Source organism: Daucus carota, chromosome 5 (genome assembly GCF_001625215.2).
Source record: "Daucus carota subsp. sativus chromosome 5, DH1 v3.0, whole genome shotgun sequence".
Lineage (NCBI taxonomy): Eukaryota > Viridiplantae > Streptophyta > Magnoliopsida > Apiales > Apiaceae > Daucus > Daucus carota.
In genome coordinates, this window is record NC_030385.2 from 10,444,741 (window position 1) to 10,465,583 (window position 20,843).

Here is a 20,843-nt window from a genome sequence, read left to right on the forward strand (position 1 = left end):
ACTTTTAGGACACATGTAAGAGAGGCATGATGTTATCCAGAAACTCTAAAATTATTTGCTGGTGTTATAGATAGACATATGAGATGATAATTCACAGGTGACTCGTGAATTTCTTTATTGCCATTAATCAGTGTATAAAACGTCCATGTTTTCACTTTTTCTTCATCTTTCTACTGTTCACCCACATATGTTAGTCCTGCACTCCTGCCCATGTTTCATGCAAGATGCTACTCTTGACATCAAACATTTGACCAATTGCTTTTTCATTTAATGTTTGACTTCATCATGTACCACAAACTTTGACTTCTGTGCTTGTTTTCTACGGATTATGGGGCCGTTTGGATTAACTTTAAAGAAGTGACTTCTTGTTTAAAGTAAAGGAGTGAAGTAGAAGTGAGAAATAAATTACTAATTATAAGTTGTTAAAGTGTTTGGAAAATAAGCAGAAGTTGCAAAGAGAAGCTAGCATTTTCTACTTCCAATTTTTTTCTCCCGACTTCTTAATAGTACTTCTTACTTCTTTACACAAACAGGTCAAGAAAAGCAGGAGCAAGAAGCAGAAGCAGCTCTTGCTTCTATCCCCAAACAGGGGCTATATCTGCAGATTATAAATTACAATTTTATCCCACAAACTAAACCGAAATCAGCTTTGACTTCTGTGAAGTTAGTCTTGACCATAAGTTACACTTGGGTTGGAGTTGCTCTTACATTGCTCAACTTGTTTAAGAAAGATGACAGCATCTTCTGTATTCGTGTGGTCTTTGTTATACAACATGACTGATTAAGAAAGTGTTCAGCGATAATAAGTAACTAGCTAAGAATCATGTCTGGTCATTTCAGAAACTTTCATTCCAATTTGAAAGTTAATTACAACAAGTTATTTGAAAGTTGATCACTGTAATCTTCGATATAATATGTTACTTTCTCATCAAATATCAGGTAATAAGTGATTATAATATTAATAATAACCAAGATTTTAGTATGTAGAGAAAGACTTTAGGAATTGAATCATTTCTCAGAAACTAGAACTATGTGCTAAAGCAATTAATGTATATTGCAATTGTAACTCCAGAAACTAGAAACAAATCAGAATAACAAGCAAAGGGATACTACTATCTAACAAGCAATATAAGAAGAGAAATTTACGACAAGGCAAACAAAATGACAGCTCTTTTCCAGAAAAATTGTGAATAGAGCTAAGCAATGTCACTGATTAAGCGCTTGTGCTGATTGTAATGCTTTTCAATGAGGATCTTTGAAGCGCCTTTCAGAGTTTTGCGCCATGTCTACAGAAGAAAGAGGAAAGATTAGACTAATCAATTCATGCAACAGTCACTCCTTATCTCAAGTTACATCGTCTATTGAATTTTGAGACAAGTTAAGCACACAGTTCCCTTCTTACAAATAACTCTTCCAAGTTCCAACACATGTACAACGTAATCCAAGTGAAAATTGAGATATAACAATACTGCTATGCTTATACAGAAACTGGATTTGGTGATTCATGATTTATATAAAAAACAAGGAAGTGACAGAACAAGGAATTTTGCAGGTCGGAAACATATAATATGATAGGTGATAATAAGAAGGTTGGAATGGTTCTTTCCAGTTTCACATATGAGGTGCTAAACCTTGCTAATCACCATGACAAATGTATTAGTCCGGACTTAAGCTTTCCACTAAGGACTGACTCGCTTAGACTTGCATCATTGTTGCATTGTATGAAAAATGGATTGACAGCACAGGAACTCTGTAGGTGGGTTACATAAGATGTACAGGTGATAAGAAGCTATGGATAATTTTTTTATCCGGTATCATATGTGCTAAACAATGCTAATCACTATGACAGATGCAATATCAACGAAAATCTGAAGGTCAAAGCAATCAATAGAATTGCTCAATAATCGCCTCTCATTCTTATATTCCTAAATTCTGAATCTAATTCATATATTGGAAATGCTGTTTACAGTAACTTGGGGAATATTAAACGTATCATAGTTCTGAGACAAAAGTCAAATTGCAAGAACCAGGGGGAAATGGGGAAACTAGCAACATAATCCCCTAAAACATCCTGTTTGATTTCTGAAATTCTCAAGTCAACTACTGCTGTTGCGTAACTGGATGTTTCAATTTCTGAAATTCTCAAGTGAACTACTGCTGATGTGAAAAAAAATGCTCCTATGATCTTTCTGATGATTTGTTAGTTGAAATTTTGGACAGGGAACTAGTTAAGCTAATGGAACATAGTACATTAGCATATAGTCCTTTGGCTTCTTCCAATATATATGAACACAAATGCTAACACATATAGACTATATAGTTGTAAACCTCACTCGAATTTGTAGCAATGTGGCATAGCGCGAAGAATCACAATATGATGGACTATGCATTGAATAATTGGGCAAATCTGGCATGGTTTTTAATTAGTAGATATCCATATAGAATGCAAGCATAGAAAGAAAATAAGCAGCAATAAGATATCTTGATTACTAAGTGGAGGCAGAGAAATACTAGTAGTAGATTTTAACTGACCTTTTCGATGCCTCCTAGAAGGGACTTGTTGTTGATATTCCTGGACCTGAGCTTGGCCTTTCCTATTCCAAGGCGGCGAATGAAAGTGGCAGCGCCTCTCTTATTGGCAGGAGGAAGCAGTAGTTTCCTATCAGCAACACTCACACCTGTGGGGCTTTCGCAATCTGGATTTGATCTATCAATACTTCTCTGGCGTTTCGAGGACAATTGTAACTTCTTATTCTTCTTGTTAGTGACAAGAGTAAGTGCAAGTTTATTACTAGTAGCGCCCACTTGAGCAAATTTACTGAGAAGCTCATCGGAAGACGCCTTTGTTATATGCTGGACTCTTGCAGCAGAAGTAGTAGTAGTAGTCGTCGTGGTGGCGGCAGCAGCAGTAATAGTCGTATCGGCAGCATCGACTTCCATTTTTTATCAAGAAAAAGAAGACAAGAGACTGAAGAAATGATAATGTTGTAAGAGTGGAGGAATAAATTTAAATGGGGGAATAAATTTGTAATGAACCGTTGGAGGGAAGGAGGAATAAATTTGTAATGAATATGATATTATTTTTATTTAAGCTAAAGATTCAGATTATAGCCGTTGGGGATCATGGCCAGATCAGATGGGTCAATACAATACACCTGCTAGTTGTACAACAGCGCGTGCTCTCCAGTTCAACTAGGAGAAGAAAGAGCAAACAAAATAGTTCAACTAATTTAAATAACAGAAAAATTAGTTTTTACTGTATTGGATAGGATTGTGGGGTATATTCCAGGGTAGTCAAACCAAAATTTTGAATTTCGAGTAAAAAAAGGTAAAAACTCATTAATTTTTAAATTTAGTTCCCCAAAACTTTATAAATAAAACTTCATTTCTGCTCACTCTGAATTGCAAGAATGTACATGTGTATAGAAAAATAAATAAGGAAATACATAACATATTTTAAGTATTTGACAGATGATTTTTACTCTTCAATTTTTATCCCACCGAAGGCTAGAAATAAGAAGCTACACATCTGGATGAACAAAAGCTACTTGGATGCTTGTGAGAGTTCAAAAATGAAGTTTACAACAGTTTATAAAGTTTGACGAAGAACTATGGTCCTTAAAAATTTTACAGGAGTTTAGTTCGTCAAGTTTTTTATATGAACATTGATACTAAACATAGAAGTAACTTGCTACTGGTTTTGTCAATCTCTAACATCATTTTTGTGCAGATTCTCTTCTAATTCTCCTGATAGTTACCAGCACAGGTACTTGACCTGCTTCCTTCTCAGAGAGTTTCGAGTTTCGGGAATCAACAGATACGCTTCCTGGCAAAAACTGATAATAGGCAGCAGGCAAAATCCTGTCAAAGCTTACATGTCAATAGGATCATATAATTACCCAACCATTACTTAACACTTTATATTGGTGCTCCATTTTCTATATAAACAAAATAACATACCTTCCTATTTATAAACTGAACTCTGTCCCGAAGCTGAGAGCATGGCATTCAAGATTTCTCATGTTTAACTAACAGCAGGCAGGAAAAAAAAAAGCTCGTCAACATATAGCAAGTTGCAGATAAACTTTTTCTATCACACTCAAACCACTTTTACAAGTGGCGTGTTGAACGCCTAAATAACTTTACAAAGTAACAAAAAAGCACGTATAATTTAAGAAAAACAGCTTTCTACAGACTGAATTACTTAATAAATGGATTCCAGAGATTCGCAGTCCCTGAGGACATTTCGAAAACTTAAAAAGTGATATAGTTTGATAAACTTACAGTGCTCGCACTAAAATCTGACACTAGCACTTAAAAGCCTGCTTTCTCATGTTTTTCATCTATTACTTCTGCACATTTTATTGTCTTAAATTGAGCGTATACAGAGAGCTGAACTATGTCGATGTCATGTGTCATGTAATTCTCTCTGTCCTATTTCCATGTACTTGAGTCATCAAACTGCAAGAGCTTACCATAACTGCAGTACCAGTTTTGCTAAATCTTGGAATACTAATAAGCCTTACCACCTGCCCATCTGAACCTGAATTAAATAGTCCCCATTGGTTATTTTGTTATAGAAGACATTTGCTGAACATTAACAACTGACAATTTGATTATTGAAGTACCTGTTATCAAGCGAGTTCCAAACTTATTTTGATTGCCAGCAAAATAAACATGGGGACAACTCTCCACGAAAAATGGATCCCTATCAGTAAAGGGATAACAACCTGATAAAAAGTATATGGAGTGTGTCAATACAATCACAATAAAGACAAATTACAGTGTCATGAACTGTGTAAAGTGATTCTTTTGACAGGAAAAAAAAGAGGTTATTTTCTGCCATTTCTTTGCTGACAAAATACCAGCTTCACTGTACAATCATTTTACTTCACAACACAAGTTAAAGTAATAAAAAAATATAAATATGGTTTAATGCAAAAACCTACCAAGGGTATTTGGCGCTGTTGGCGCAATATGCCTCCACTTCAATGTCCTTTCCAAAAACTCAACTTCCTCACTCCCCTCAGAATACTTTTCAAAATCATGTATATTTTGACCTGAGGTTCCAAGAAATCTGGTAGCCACATGAACATGACAAAATATAAGCCCACGTAGAGCATCTGTTTCTCATATGACATCTATCACCAAATATACATATTACCTCACACCATCAAGTTCAAAAGAATGAGGATTAGTACAGGATTTAAAAGTGTTGTAGGACGCAGAACTAGGGAAAAGGCATCTATGTAAAGGCTGTAAAATGAACAGAGCATCAGGCTAAAACATTTAGTTACATCATACATGAAACATATAGTGGTAATATAGAGAAACAAGGATGTCAAAACCTGCTGTGGCATGGCGAAATTAGATGGATCATTCGGTCCGGGCATAATATCCAAAGGAATACTTGCAGCAATCTGCATAAAACAATGAATACTTAAATAATTTTGATTGATATCAGATTTGTAACTCATAAAGGAATCTGCCTACCTGTGTCAACAAGATATCCACTTCTTTTATTGGCTCTGACAACCTAGATTGATCTTTTGGTGCCAAATTCTGCAGGTATCAAGTCAGAAGTCACCATAAAGAAGGAAACTATTGCACACAACAGACTTAGTTTTTCAGATTTATAAGTTGAAGCCTTTCCTAATGTACCTTGTCGTGGATCTACTTCAGAATTTATTTTTTTTATGTCCATGAAATAAATCTTGTATCTTAAAGGACAGGTTAAAGCTCTTTTAGTTCCCCTTTTAAAGGGAACAGCATCTATCGATCAGTTAAAATTTTCTTATATAAGATTGTAGATAACATGGTCGACACTGGTAAAAGCGGAAAACCCTTTGACAAAATCTCATGTTCTAACAGATCAATAGGCAAAAAAAATCCATGAAAGCACATTAAACAGGAAATCACTTGATAATCATTACTTATTTACCATTACAATAAATATTTTCCTCATATGACTTCTACAGATAGACAAAATAGTATACCCAGATTTGGAATAGTACACTATCTCTCAAAAGGGTAAATACCTGACCATTAAGAAGCTCACGAGGTATCTCAACAGAGTCCCCAGCAATAACTACTTGAACTATTTGAGCTGCATTATTTTGTTCCTGTTCGGTTTATTTGTCATGAAAAGTGAGTGTAAAGGAAAAACCATATGGTAGGCCAAAAAGAACAGAAGTAATGCGGATTGAAATAAGAAAGAACCTTCTCATCTCCAAGATGGCCTGTAATGTGATCAACGAGAAGCTGAACTTGTAGTGGATTAGAAGAGCTGCTTCCCAAATTCAATCCCGATACAAACACAACATATTTATCTTCTCCTGTACAGAAATATTTCACAGCTTCAAAGAAAGCTTATATAAATTCACCCGGTTACTGTTTCTTCCAGATAACCATACATATCCGCTTCAATAAAAGAAATAAATAGTGTTTATTCTGTCAAGAAGATAAAGATAATATGACCCAAGCAATCAAATATGATATGTGAACACAAATCTTCAAGGAAAGCCTCAGATCCATGAGTTAAATAACACTCCACTATATCAATTTATAAAAGTATACAAGGTTTCACAGATCAGATTAAATATTTACACCGATATCAAAGGAAATAACCATGACCCTTGTATATTGCATCTCAGCCACTGTTTGTTATATAACCAGAAGAACACTCATATTAGTAAGAGACCAGAATACATGTATCTCACATAGGAATTTCATTCTAAGAATTAAGATCTTACCATGAACATTTTACATTGACCTAACATAACCTTTACGTTTATAACTTACATTTCCAACAATATACATTTGCATCTGAAGTCAGTTTAAAAATTTCAGTGATAATACAGCAGACTATTTAGTGCAAAGCGTGAAGTTCTGTGAACCAACAATAAACTATTGCATATGAGGCAAATTTATAAAGAAATAACTATTTACACAGTAACTGCTTAGCAGAAAGTTGTAATAAAAGAGACAGAATTGTATTTGTATCACTACAGTACCCAATTTATTTGGTGGGTCTAGTTGTGGCGGTAAGCCAGCCTCAAGGACATCCTCAACCAGAAAATCTCCAGCACCAGTTTCTTTTCCATGCAAAGCAACCACAATGCCTATAACAACAAACTATTATCGTATCTCGTAGGCAGTTGTTTGTATTATAAAACTAGTAAACTGTTTAGCTACTAAAAAACAGAATATTTGGACTGCCACATTATAGCTTAATATACCACAGAAATTAACAGGTTTGATGTATGTAGTTTCACAGTGAGTAGATGGAGAAACAGAACAGCTTAATAAACCAGAAACAATATAAGGGTATCTGCAATTCTGAGGGGAGTTGAAGCTAGAAAAGTGAGTTGTGATTAGATATAAAATTCCATTAATTTATATAATTTATATACAAGAGGTCAATAGAAGTGCATAAGAGTATACTGAAAACTCATCAAAATCTCACTCAGACAAGACAGTTATAGAACTAAGTTCACGTGTAACTTTATAAGAAGTCGTCTTCTATTCATTACAATAGGCACCTCCAGAAACTGGATTCCTAGGGGAAAAGGAAGATGCTAGTACACAAGTTACAAGTCAAAGCTACGGCTAGCTTACTAATTTAATAGAATGTAATACATCAGAAGCTTAGCTTCTCAGAAAATTTCTTGCAAGGAATAATTAGCTTGAGATTTTGCAACATTGTTGGATTGGAAACATATCACTTTCTCACCGTATTGGGAGTCAAGACTCACCATATAATGAACTTGAGTCTTTTAGTTTTCTATGTACTTCTTTCAGTTATACAAATTTATTACTTTGGTGCTCTTATCTGAACTTTGTCCTTCAAGATTTCAAATTTAATTCTGATATAAAAGATTAAAAAACAGATAACTGTGTCACGTATGGAAAAGGTCACCTTTCATTTCTTCACTGCTGTTGTAACAAACTTATATTCAAACAGATACAAATTGCGTAATTCATCAATATATGATAATCATGAGATCAACCTGTGACATAAAAAGAAGGTGAAAGTGTGGTGCCACTAAGTTTAACTCTCCCACTTTCGTCTTCAAGAATCAGGTAATCATCAGAGTGTACGAAATTGTGAGGTTGTACAAGCGGCGTAACTGATCTCTGTTTGTTCAAAAAGAAAAAGAGGAAAAAAAGTCTTATTATAGTTTAAGCCATAGAAAAACAGAAGCAGCATGAAACGTTCACCAGAATCTCTACCTCCTTGGAGTATTCATCAAGGACGCAAGGTTTGAGCTTCATGTGCTTGTACAGTGTTCCAACAATCACGCACTCTTTGTCTCCTTCAAGTCCCAGAACGGTGCAAACTGTGTCATAAATAATAGAGCTCAATAATTACATAAACTAATAAGCAATATAATTTACATAATAAATAACCATATTATTAATTACTCAATCCTCCTGAAAATACCAATTACTTGCCCTCATGTTACATAAAATGTTAAAGAATGTTACCGAAAAAACTAGAACAGGTTTGTACAAAAAATTTTAAGGGGAGCTAAACATAACTACAGAAACATAACTCAAATCCGACCTGATAATCCACATGATTACGGAGGCATAACCCAAAACTAACATGAACACATCTCAATTACCGCCTATGTTACTCCGACTCTTCTATTTAGGCATCTTTACACGTGTCCGACACTTGGATACTTGGACACAACATTTATTCTGTGTCGGGTCCTTTGACTGAATAAGTTGCATATAAAATGCAAACAAAATAAATGAGCAAAAAGAAAGAAGCAAGAATAAATTATAAGCATAGCAAATCCCCAATTTGCAAAATTCTTTCTAAAATTGTGTTTAATCTAAATTTGATTGTTACTTTATATCAGGGTATCTACTTACCATGCTCGTTTATTAATATGATATGATGTGTCCCCGTACCCATGTCCAAAAATAAGACAATGTCCCCGTGTCCCAAATTTTCAGATGTTTGGAGTCCTACACGCGGATATGTGTCATGTCCGACCCTTTGTACCCAAGTCTAAGTAACTGATCACCGCACAACCAAAAACACTAGTTAATACTCCGCCCATCCCACCCATTTCTTTATACTTTTCTTTCTTGGATATCTCTCTCAATTGGTTACATTTCAAACTTTCTAAAAGTAGTAACTTTTATAATATAAAAATTATTCTGATCCAATACTTTCATCCACTTCTCACAATCTATCGATTAAAAGTAATCGGTTCCACAACTTCACCCACTTTTTCTACTCTTTCAAACTATTTTAAACATTTTTTCCTAACATACATGTCCAACCCAAATGTAAAGAAATGGGCGGGACGGACTAAGTATAAGTTTCATTCCATTACACATTACTTTACAAATATAAATCACATATCCATATATTCTTGAACATAAAATTAAAGGGAAAAAAAGAAGTTCTTTAAACCCGATACAATACCTACAAAAAATGAAGAACACAAAACCTGGTCCAAGAAACAGAAAATACAGACATAAACGTAGTTACCAGGTAAATGGGGTTTCCAAGTAGGTACAAGAGAGTACAAGAGAGTTCTCATCAAGTGTAATCGAGCAAAATAAATTTGACTGTATTGTTGACCTCTATACATCTCCTTTTGTATCTTGAACTCCTCATCCTTGACAAATTCAAACCCATCAATCAATTGAAGACCCAGTTAGCGAAATTGAAGAAGAATGTAAGAAAATTACCATGGAATTGTAAAGAGATTGCTTTCTTTCAATGTCAGACTGTTCTTCTTCCATCACTGCCATGGCGGGAAAATTACAACCTCCAGCTACCCAAAACCTAATTTCTTCAAAATGGGAGATCTTTATTTATTTGCAACAATAGTTTTGGTGTTTGTGTCATTGACAATCTTACCCTCGTTAGTGTGATGAAATTTCCTGTTTTGACACCAAGAGGTCGTTTGGTTGACAGGAAGTTGTTGAGGTATTTTAAATGGCTGGGAAGTGACAATCTATCAGGTTGTTTGGTTTACCAAAAACACAGGAAGTTTAACTAGCTGAGAAGTTGTAATACCTGTAAAACTTAGGAAGTTATTTACCCACTCCCCCCTCGGTCACTCACACTTCCACCAGATTTAACTTTAATGTATACATGTGAAAATATATAAACAATTCTAAAATTGATACATATAATAGTAAAAAAGTTAAATATTAAAATTTTTAGAGATTATTATTTATTTATTATTATTATATGTAACTCAAAATTATATTGTTGAATTATATTTATTCATTAAAAATATAGAATATGTTTTTTTAATTTAAAAATAATAAGAAAACGGTAACATATTAATAATACTATTTTGTCAAAAATTTACAAAATATAATCCAATCTAGAGTCAGGAATAAGTTTGAATAATTAATTTGTTTATAACTTTATATACAAATTTTATATAAAATAAAAAATGCTATTAATTAATTTTATTTTTTTGTGTAATTATTAGTATGGACTATTGCTAGATAATTTGGAGTAATTTTTAAAAGTCATATAAATATTGTATGATTATTACTTTTATCAAAAAATGATATTTATTATTTAATTATAATAAAAGACATTATGATTATGAAAATATATTATCCAAAAAGATAAAAATACAAACAAATAATATGCAGGAAGTAAAATATCCAACATGTCTAACCAAACACATTTGTGTTACTTCCCTGATATTTAATGTAGATTGGAAGTAGAAGTTACTATAGGAAATAACTTCTACCATGATACCAAACAAGCACCAAATTCGAATATTTAACTGTTCGTGGTGTCGAACGCTCTAAAGAAAAGGAATTTGGAATAGAATTAAAATGAAATTCTTGTTCTTAATTCGGCCAAAAATTGCTATACAAACTGAAAAAAAGATCATCTTTCAAGAATTCATACCAAGTTACCAACGTATAAAACTATTCAAATTTTTATGTAAGAGGTTTATAGACAGTGTTAATCATTTTAATAATATATCCAAACGAACTCCTTTGTGATTGAAAGGACATTCTACCGAGATTAGAACCGGGGTTGTACCACAAACAGGTCAACATTTGGTTAGCTAACTAGGATTCAAAGTCATTCTTAGGAGTCCTAAGCCGACTTGCCTCAAGTGTTAAACTCTTTGATTTCCATCCATTACGAAGTCTCCGACTCACATAGATTCAGGAAGAATCTTTGATCGATATCTCCAATTCGTATGCGCGTAACATCCCTAACTTCTTGCCTGCTCATTTCACAATTATATCCCCCATTTGCCGCTTTCTTTTCTTTAAGTGCATGAGCAACAACTTCAGCAAAATTTTGTTGTTTTTACATTATGAGCTCAATGTCGATAAATCCAGAAGTCTACAAATTCATTTCTGACAATTGAAACTTCTGAATGCCAAGTATGGCTCGTAATAATCTATCCTCCGGGGCATGCGATGATTCTTTCACCATTTGGGTCATTTATGGAGATATCCATTTTCCTGAAGAGACAAGATAAGATATCTCGACATAATGGTGTCTTGATCAACAGGAAAGTTAAATTCGAAAGAATCCATAAAAAAGGAAAAACTGGATCTAAGTCCAATGGATCACACCTACCAAGCTCTTTATTTTGATGGTGTCTATGATACCTCGGCTCCGGAAAAAGATGTAAGAAAAATTATCAACTTGACTCTAGCCTAATTTTTCCTCATATAAATCGTGTATACATTTAAAAAAAATCCCTTTTTTAGCACGGAAAAATGGATGAGAGTTAGATCCATCAGATGTAAACAGTCTTATTATTTTGAACATGAAGAAATAAGAAAGCCTAAGTTGGGAGGCTGCGCGAGCTAATCCGGCAGCGCTTTGCGAGTTGTTTCCGGGAATCGCTACAAATCAAAAGCAAACTTTGTTTGGGGAAATCACATTAATTTCCCTTCATCTTTTTATTAATATATCAATATATCAATTTTATTAATATATCAAAGAGAATTCTTTTACTTCGACCTTTAAGTAAAGAGGTCTATTTATTGATAAGGAAAAAAATGTGTACGTGTCGCAAACAGTGATTCGATTGAAGTTGGCCTTGCGAACAACTTGATGCACTATCTCTCTTCAACCCTTTAAGCAAAATGCAAAAAAAAAGAAGGAAAATAAATGGACCGATCCCATCATCTCCACCTCCGGAAGAACTACGAGATCCCCAAGGCCGCCTTCGGCATCCGGGGGTCACGAACTTGCTATGGATGGTTCGATACTATAGCAGGATGGTTCGATACTATAAACGAGTATCTCCTCTTGATAGAAGAAGATTTTCTTTTCAAAATAATATGAGAATAAAATCATTTAAAATATATATAAAATATACTCTATCATTTATACACCTATCTTATATTTTCATTTTCTTATCTAACAATTTAAATTGATTTGATGTTTAGTCCACCTACAAAAAAAATAATTTTTATTTTCAAAACTTTTTACACTTTTCTTATTATTTATATCTTTTTTATATTATTTTTACATTTAATACTAGTTTTAACTTTTTATATTAAATTCTCAAAAATAATTTTTTAGTCTTGTCGACCACTATACTTTTAAACCTATCTTTTATTTTTATTTTCTTATCTAAATATTGAATAGAGACGATAAATTAGTTTCAATTTTTAGATAAGAAAATGAAAATAAAAGATAGATGTACAAGTAAAGTAGCGGCAAGAGTAAAAGTATCTTTCAAGATTTTCATATAAAAAAATTAGACATAAAAAACTTATATAAATATTAAATTGAAAAAATAAATAATATAAAAGGTCATACCAGTATTCCGTACAAATAATAAAAAGTATAAGAAAAATAAAAAAATAAAAATAATTTTTTGTAAGTGAACCAGAATATTAAATCAATTTAAGTTTTTAGATAAGAAAATGAAAAGAACAAGTAGGACATTTCTGTAATTATAGTGACGGTTAAAAGTCATTAGTATAATGCTACTTTAAGAGCCTATTTAGTGCCGGCTGTTTGAAAAGTACATGTTTTTGTAACAAGTCAGAAGCCGATTTAAGGTTAGAAATAAATCAGAAACTGACATAAATAAGCAGAAAGTTAGTTTAAGATAAATTTTTCAATGAATTAATTTTCTATTTTTTTTATAAAAATTACTCATAATTAGACATAAATTACCTATAAATTATTTTTACTTTTATTAACTTATAAATCATTAATAATCAAAATTATCCGAACAAATATTTTAAACTCTCAGCTTGTCAATGTTTGAGCATGAGAAGCATTAAGTCAATAAATCATGAGCTTGTCAATGTTAGTTTTTAAAATATACCCCTTCACATTTTAATTGTTCTAATTCGCCTAGATTGAAAATTAAGGTTTACGAGTATAAATTCATTGTATTTCTGGTTCGAATATCAAATATTAAAACGACGGTCGTGCACTTGTGATATTTAAAGTAAATGTTTTTAGCACATCAAGTGTTTAGTCTTGAACTGATGTTTTAGTTTTTTCAAAAATATGTTTTATCAAGCCAACCGTATGAATGTCAACATTTATATATTTTAGTGATGTAACCAAAATTTTTGGAAAAATAATTTTATTTGGTTTTCTATTTTAAGAGTCAAGTAGCGGTTTGATCTTATTTTTTTCCGCTCGGCTCGACTTACTCGACTTATATTTGTTCATGAAGAAACTCGTGTTCGACTCAATTGTTAACGAGTTCGGTTCAGTCAAAATTCGGCTAGACTCTATTCATGATCAGCCGGACAGCAACTGGTATCTTATTTTCTAAACAGCTCAACGTGAATCATTTGTTCTCGAAAGAGACATCATCATAAACCACAATAGAAGATATATAAGTTTTAAACGATTGATATGAAAAAAATGTAAATGTGATAGTGGATTAGTGTCTAATGGCAACAACTAACACCAAGCAGTGCATGCATTTCCATTCAAAAGAAGATGACATAATACAATCATACAACTTTATTTCTGTACTGATGATACTTTTTCATCTAATATCGAAATCTTGGTAGTGCCACATCTTTGATTCATAATCAAACCCCACGACTCTAAAGCTTGTTTTTGAACCAATAAACCCCCTTGGCCTTGTCATTATCCTCTGCCTCGACGTATAGACACTCTTTAGCCTCTCTCCACATGGCCACGTAAAACGGAGTTCCATCGTAATGGTAGTAATCCCCCAGCACGGGCTTGATCGCCTCAGTGGCCTCCTCGGCGTGATAATGCGGAATGCTGGAGATCAAATGGTGAAGCACGTGAGTGTCGGCAATGTGGTGGAACACCTTGTTGAGGATTCCGTAGTCTCGGTCCACTGTGGCCAGGGCTCCCCTGAGCCAGTCCCACTCGGATGAATCGTAATGAGGTAAAGAAAGATGAGTGTGGTGCAGCAAAGTGACCATTACTAGGAAGCCATTTACGACGTGGAGAGGAGCGCCGTAGACGAGCATCACCCATGTGAAGCCTTTTACGAGAGCTACTCTGTAGACCAAATAGCATCCTGCGAGGAAACCAATGTCTGAGAGGAGGATTTGGACTCGCTCGCGTTCGGAGTAGATTGGGCTGTAGGGGTCGAAGTGGGAAGCGTGGCGGTCGTAGGTTCGGCCGGCTATGTTGACGATTAGGTACAAAGGCCAGCCTAGTGTGAGTGTGAAGGCGATGATGAAGACGCGGCCTAAAGGGTTGTTGAAGTGGTGGTAGTAGGACCGGATGGTTTCTTTGAATCGAGGGATATGGTTTTCATCGCGGTCAAGAGAATTGGTGTTGGCGTGGTGGCGACGGTGACTAATTTTCCAGGAGAAGTAAGGGACGAGGAGGAGAGAATGGAGGACAAAGCCAACCGTGTCGTTGAGCCAATGGTAGTTGCTGAAGCCGTGATGGCCACATTCGTGAGCAACCACCCACACCGCGAACATGAAGCAACCCTGGACATAGACATAAGCGGTCCATGCAAGGTAAGATAAGGGTTTAGGGAGGAGATTTATGTAGTTTGTGGCTGCATAGTATAGTAGGAAGCAGACAGCCAAGTCGTAAACAAGGTACGAGAAGGATCGAATGAGGGAACGCTCAAAGCAATGAGGTGGGATGGCTTTCTTGATGTCTGCAATTGTAAACGGTGGTTTTTCATGAGGAACTCTCCGGACAGAATTCTCAGCTTGCTGAACCTCCCCATCAGCAACCGGCATTCGACCACCTTTACCCATTGTTAAATGACACCTAATGAACACAACAAGAGTTAGAAAACAGTAAAAACAGAGGAATAGAGTTGTAAAGAAAAACAGAGCTTAATGCTCTGGCTCTTACAATGGATAAATCTCTCTGAATCTCTCCCAAGATCTCTGTCCCTTTAGTTATTGTTGTGTTTTGGGTATTAAAAGTGGAGTGCTCAGCCTCAGTTATATATATATCCAATGTCCAATGCACAATGCATTGCAAATGCAGAAAGTATGGTCAATTATGTAGCCCGCCATGGACAAAATTCCACTAAAAATAAATTTAATAAAAACGAGAGTAGCACGCCAGGCAGCGAGCGAGCCAGCCAGCCATGAACTAAAATTCCTCGTTTGATTTGTTTACTACTACATGATTTAAGTTATCTAATACGTCTCCTGTTGGCTATACGTGTCTCACCTGCTTCGGCTCTTTTGCTTTAGTGTCTCATTTGTCAGTTCCTCTTTTGTTTAGAGAGGGTCCTGGGTCAAATAAGTACAACTGATAAATGATGACCAACAAGTATATATTGTATGCCTGCACTGAATTTGCAATTTTTTTTTTTTGTAACAGTAACTAATAAGTGCATTACTAGTGAAGCTGCTACTAAAGGTGACAGATATACTAGTGTCGTATTAGAAGCATCTACGGCAACACTTTATTTTGTTGCGACAGTTCATATTACTCATCAATCTATGTATACCGATATTATTAGAATTTTGATCAGGAACGCATTCAAAAATTTTATCCGGCTTGGATCGGCTTTATATGATCTCATATTTACTTTTATGATATCCAAAGATATATAAAACTAGTTGAAAAGCCGCGCGTTGCGGCGACCTATAAAAATTATATTAATGATTCAAAATTAATATTTGTAGAATAAAATAAATTTTATATTATAAACATCTCGATACAATACCAATATTAATATTTAAATTATAAAACTGGACTATAATTCATTAGTGAAAAAATGATAATAAATTTTTACATGTAATTAACGATTTAAAGCACGACGAATCTTAATTTTAATTGTGTTTTTTTTTTTTTTGAAAAGTAATCATGCTCTTGACTAACATTATCATTAACTATTCTAATTGTGTTTTTTTTTAAAATTAATCATGTTCTTGACTAACATTGTCATTAATTTTTCCACACACTACTTCTTAGACATATACACCACTCCCTGCATATAAAAAAAATACACGACATTTTAACAGAACTGATTGATGACATCTAGCCATATACATCGATCGCCCAATAAAACAGACAATAAGCTTGCAAACAACAACAAATACGTCCGACGACCAAAAGAAATATTACAAAAGAATAACCAACAAACATATATCAATATGATTAGGTTCGGTTAACCCAAATCGAAACCGAAATTTATTTCGGTTAACCGAAACTGAAATTCTATGAAAAACTCTACCGAATACCGAACCGAATTAATTTCGATTTTGTAACCGAATCGAAATTTAAATTTCGATTAATACCGAAAACCGAAATTATTAACCGAAATTTTTAGAAAACTTCTGAAAAGTGAAAACTATGAAAATAATTTGAAATAAACATCATTACATCAAGAATTAAGATAATTTGTTACTTAAAAATTATAACTGCAAGTCTCCAATGAGTCACTTTAAGACAGTAGTTAAAGATATTTAAGTTCACAATCCAGGTTAATAAAAAGTGTCTTCAGCCAGAAGCTAGCCCTCTGTTCCTGCACCTGATATCTTCATTTGATAATGTCACTTGTACCTGATATTTTTTTATAAAGTAAATAAAACTTTGGTTAACCGTTTGGTTTTCGGTTAACTGCGATTAAAAAAGCGAATAATCGAAAAATGAAAATTTGGCTACCGAAAACCGAACTGAAATATAAATTTCGATTAACTGAACCAAAATTATTTCGGTTATTCGGTTCGGTTTTCGGTTAACCAAACCGAATGCACACCCCTAACTGTGATATTGAGAGGGTGTGTAGGTTGTGTTTAGATGATCTAAAACCCTACAACCTATAGGGGTATTTATAGGTGCAAAGAGATTTGTATGCTACTCTTTTCCATAATTAAATAATCTGAAATAGAATCAGATTAAAAAAACTTGCAAACTACTATATTTCATAAATAATCTGAAACAGAATCAGATTAATACTTGCAATTTATTATATTCCATAAATAATCTGAAACAGAATCAAATTAATACTTGCAATTTATTATATTCCATAAATAATCTGAAACAGAATCAGATTAATTTATGCCAAGATATATACCATATCAATTAATCTGAAACAATTTTTTTTGATATCTTTCATCCAAAAATTCCAAAAAATTAGAAAAATAGAACGGAGCTATCTGAGAGGCGCCACGCCACCTACACGCCCCTCGCTTCTCCTTTATATAAGTATATTGATTGATTTGAATCTATAAAACCACTATTTTGTAAAGTTCGGGATAAAATCAACTTGAGTTTAAATATTTATATATTTGGAGTAACACAATAATATGAATAAATGTTAACATTACCCAATTTTTTTAACAAATATATATAAGAGTATATTTAGAGTTTTAAATGCTGCATTTTTTTATTATATATACATGTTAATATTGAAAAGTAGAACCCAGGAATATTGTGACCCAGGATATGGTCTGGTGTGTCAATATTTTGGACGCATTTGTGTTCTCATTTTGCTATATATTACAGTGAATAAATTCTACTACGGATTCTACTCCCGATCCTGGCAAATTTCTTTGCACAATAAATATCAGTCCTATATATTTATTTTTGGCAATTTCTTGTCTTACTTTCTTCGGTAATCCTTTGAAGCAGATACGTAAGAATTTGAAATTAAAAACTTAAAAAGGATCTCATCCCACGCATACAAAATTGAACAAGCTAGCTAGCTGGTAACACAATTTGCGAAATAGAGTATTCTACGTTGGAGTACCATCACCAACCCTAATTTCTATGTGTTGTTGTACCGGTACTCTCGATTTTATTCAACGAAACACTCGATGGTTACGTATAACTCTGGCGTATATTTTCTGTTTACAAAATCTGAGAGAGATTTTAAACGGTGGGATATCTTTGTAAGAACCAACGCCATTTGTTTCTTTGTGCACCAAATCTAGAGAATCTGGATAAAGTACGAACAAACTCGCTCATCGATAATTTGTGTTCATATAACCATATTTTTAAATAATCTATTTGATTTAAATTCATTTATGTAACTACAGTGAATAAAGAATAAATGTAAAAAGGAACATAGAATGAATGCATCACCTAAAGGCATGCCAGCCTGGCAGACAAATATATTCCCGTCGTGAAACACATATGCATGCATCTAAATAATTTGATCTGACTTACGATAGTAGATACGATGATTGTGTTCCACTGGAATGATTGTCCATGTACTGTACATAATTTTTCCAGTCATCATTCGTTCTCAACTATGTACATGTGGGATTTAATTACGTAAAATTTTCTGCTAATTCATGCGATCAATGTTGGGATCTGATTGTTTAGTTTTAGGCCTGCTATATGAATCTTAATCGTGCTGAAACTTGCTGTATTTGACTTATTTTTATACACAAAAGTAAAATATATTAATTTTATGTTTTGAGATTAAATATTTATATAGGCTCATGATCAAATAGAAACTACTCTTAAAATAAAAACTAGAAACCAGTTTCTCTACCACTATTTATAACTACGGGTATCACTAATTTATACTGCACTAATCACTGTTTTTATACCGTATGAAAACAACGATTTTTATTATCAAAATTGAGAAAATTTACTTATCTAAGTTATAGATAATCGATTATAGATGATTAATATCATCCGTAAGAAGGTTCTTGGTGGTAGGAAGCCGCAAAAGAAGTTGTATGATGATGGTAAGTAGTCGTTAGTTTTGTAATTTATGATGGAAAGTGTATGTGACTATTGGTGATGATAGACAATGGTGGCAAGTCATAGAATCGTTTGGTAATGGTGGTTAGAGGTCCATTATTACAATTTGGGTGAAGATGATGGTCATATACGTTGCATATATGTGTATATATATATTTATATTCGCGAGATATGCTATATATATTAGTGATATGTTATGTACAAATTAGTTATTTCCGTAGTTAAAAATAGTGATAATAAACTGTCCAGAAACTGGTTTTTAGTTTTTAGGCTAATTTGGTTTCCATTGGAGTAGGACTTTATATATAAATAGGGGCTTACTCCACTAGAAACTAAATTAGCCTATAAACTAGTCACTGACCAGTTTTTCATCACTGTCCTTAACTACAAATATCACTCATTTGTATATCGGAAATCACTAATTTATATATGCAAAATCTGACAAATATAGATATATAAATACACATATAAACAACGTATATCATCATCATCTCCAATCAATCAATCGTACTACATTGATAAAATTCCGGGCATCATTGTCAACCCCTTCCACTACTGCCGCCTTCACTTACAACCATTATTTGCCTATCACCGTTTGTCATCATAACTTGCCACTACTAATTGCTATCTATCATCACCACACACCCACTACAAAAAAACAGGACAAAACCGACCGGCTAAAACCGACCGCCAAAAAAAAGTGTCGACTTAAAACCGACCGTCCTAAATCGGTCGGTTACACTGCAGTACGACGTCGTTTTGCCTTGCTGGCAAGGCCAGACATTTTATAACCGACCAGAACAAGAGCGGTCGGTTTTACGTCTGACGTGTACGGTTCATAACCGACCACGGTGTCGGTCGGTTATGTTTTTTTAAAAATTTAATTGATTTTTAAATAAATTATGAGTTTGAACGACGCCGTTTAATCGCGAAAACCAAAACCGATCGCTAGCGGTCGGTTTTATCCTATTATATACATATATATATTTTTTTATTTTATGTGGAAAATGGATTACATAAACTCGTCAGAGAAGGGGTTACGACACCGTTTTAATGTAAATATCATAACCGACCGGCTCATCCAGTCACTTGCTACCATCATAGGCCTTCTACAACTATAATTGATCATCAATAATCGAGACCACGAATGTCAGATCATGAATAAATTTGCTCAATTATTAGAATTAAAAACTGATGAATATACTGTATAAAATAGTGATTAGCAACATTAAAACTAGTGATGCATGTGGTTATAAACAATAATTCAAGGAATGGTTTCTAGTTTCTAGAATAAAATTGGTTTCTATTTGATCACTTGCCTATATATATATATATATATATATATATATATATATATATATATATATATATATATATATACACACACACACACACATAGAGTACTACTCTAATACGAACCCTCCTATTCTACAAACTAAAAACACAGCTGCAATATCACTAAATTCTAAACATAGTATCACTAAATCTTTGACCAACCCCGCCTTCACCTCCATCTTCATCAGCTCCGCCTCTACTTCCGGCGACACCATGTCCATCGCTCCCTCCACGTTTGTGACCTCCTTCCGCCACGTTCACGTCCGCCATCCCACCATTCCTCCTCCACCACCGTCTCTACCTCCACCTCCTCCATCACCTTTATTTCGACCTCTGCCATTATCACTTCCACCTCGACTTCTACCACCATCACGTTTACCTC

General features: G+C 33.9%; 3 protein-coding genes across 3 annotated transcripts; all 3 read right to left on the reverse strand.

The window, feature by feature from the left end:
* Positions 1-1,060: 1,060 nt before the first annotated feature.
* On the reverse strand, positions 1,061-3,057 carry LOC108222276 (uncharacterized). The gene is made up of 2 exons (XM_017396196.2): positions 2,533-3,057; positions 1,061-1,286 (listed from the first exon to the last, which is right to left on the reverse strand). Exons 1-2 carry the CDS (start codon positions 2,938-2,940, stop codon positions 1,197-1,199), a joined length of 498 nt encoding a protein of 165 aa, XP_017251685.1. The 5' UTR covers positions 2,941-3,057; the 3' UTR covers positions 1,061-1,196.
* A 473-nt stretch (positions 3,058-3,530) lies between these two features.
* LOC108220458 (DNA polymerase delta small subunit) lies at positions 3,531-9,870 on the reverse strand. Its single transcript, XM_017394236.2, has 15 exons — positions 9,715-9,870; positions 9,512-9,641; positions 8,233-8,339; positions 8,010-8,136; positions 7,014-7,121; positions 6,220-6,335; positions 6,039-6,122; positions 5,494-5,562; positions 5,349-5,420; positions 5,165-5,256; positions 4,950-5,077; positions 4,629-4,730; positions 4,476-4,543; positions 3,961-4,028; positions 3,531-3,861 (listed from the first exon to the last, which is right to left on the reverse strand). The coding sequence occupies exons 1-14, from the start codon at positions 9,775-9,777 to the stop codon at positions 3,969-3,971; spliced, it is 1,326 nt and encodes a 441-aa protein (XP_017249725.1). The 5' UTR covers positions 9,778-9,870; the 3' UTR covers positions 3,531-3,861; positions 3,961-3,968.
* Positions 9,871-13,904: 4,034 nt separating this feature from the next.
* LOC108224006 (delta(12)-fatty-acid desaturase FAD2) lies at positions 13,905-15,566 on the reverse strand. Its single transcript, XM_017398522.2, has 2 exons — positions 15,305-15,566; positions 13,905-15,217 (listed from the first exon to the last, which is right to left on the reverse strand). The coding sequence occupies exon 2, from the start codon at positions 15,202-15,204 to the stop codon at positions 14,053-14,055; it is 1,152 nt and encodes a 383-aa protein (XP_017254011.1). The 5' UTR covers positions 15,205-15,217; positions 15,305-15,566; the 3' UTR covers positions 13,905-14,052.
* Positions 15,567-20,843: the final 5,277 nt, after the last annotated feature.